Consider the following 783-nt stretch of genomic DNA (forward strand, 5'->3'; position numbering starts at 1 on the left):
CTATGACCAACATAAGGACCACTATGGCCAACATAAGGACCACTATGGCCAACATAAGGACCACTATGACCAACATAAGGACCACTATGGCCAACATAAGGACCACTATGACCAACATAAGGACCACTATGACCAACATAAGGACCACTATAACCAACATAAGGACCACTATGACCAACATAAGGACCACTATGTCCAACAGAAAGACCACTATGACCAACATAAGGACCACTATGACCAACATAAGGACCACTATGACCAACATAAGGACCACTATGTCCAACAGAAAGACCACTATGACCAACATAAGGACCACTATGACCAACATAAGGACCACTATGGCCAACATAAGGACCACTATGGCCAACAATAGGATCACTATGACCAACATAGGACCACTATGGCCAACATAAGGACCAACATAAGGACCACTATGGCCAACATAAGGACCACTATGTACGATCCTATGTCGGATGCTAACTGTCCTACTATGTCCGATGCTAACTGTCCTATTATGTCCGATGCTAACTGTCCTACTATGTCCGATGCTAACTGTCCTCCTCACCCTTAATGTCGTCCTCCAGCACGTCCTGAATGTCGCGGGCCTGCTCCAGATAATGGACGGCGTTCTGGTACTGCTTCATGCTGATGTGGGCGTCGGCCGAGCGGCTAAGCAGCTGGTTGTGGAGCGCCATGTCCAGGTCCTCGTTGGACGTGGTCATCTCTTCCAGGCGCTCGAAAGCTTCCGACTCGGTGGACGAAGACACCTGGGGGGCAGAACCC

General features: G+C 49.0%; 1 protein-coding gene across 1 annotated transcript in view; it reads right to left on the reverse strand.

Moving 5' to 3' along the window:
• Positions 1-783, reverse strand: part of LOC101849810 — a gene marked incomplete in the record, with an annotated part of 29,232 nt that overhangs the window by 8,472 nt on the left and 19,977 nt on the right. Inside the window, 1 exon segment of the mRNA XM_005111497.3 lies at positions 566-767. Within this exon segment, the coding sequence (XP_005111554.2) occupies positions 566-767 (202 nt within the window).

This window comes from Aplysia californica, unplaced genomic scaffold, assembly GCF_000002075.1.
Source record: "Aplysia californica isolate F4 #8 unplaced genomic scaffold, AplCal3.0 scaffold01067, whole genome shotgun sequence".
Taxonomy (NCBI): Eukaryota; Metazoa; Mollusca; class Gastropoda; order Aplysiida; family Aplysiidae; genus Aplysia; species Aplysia californica.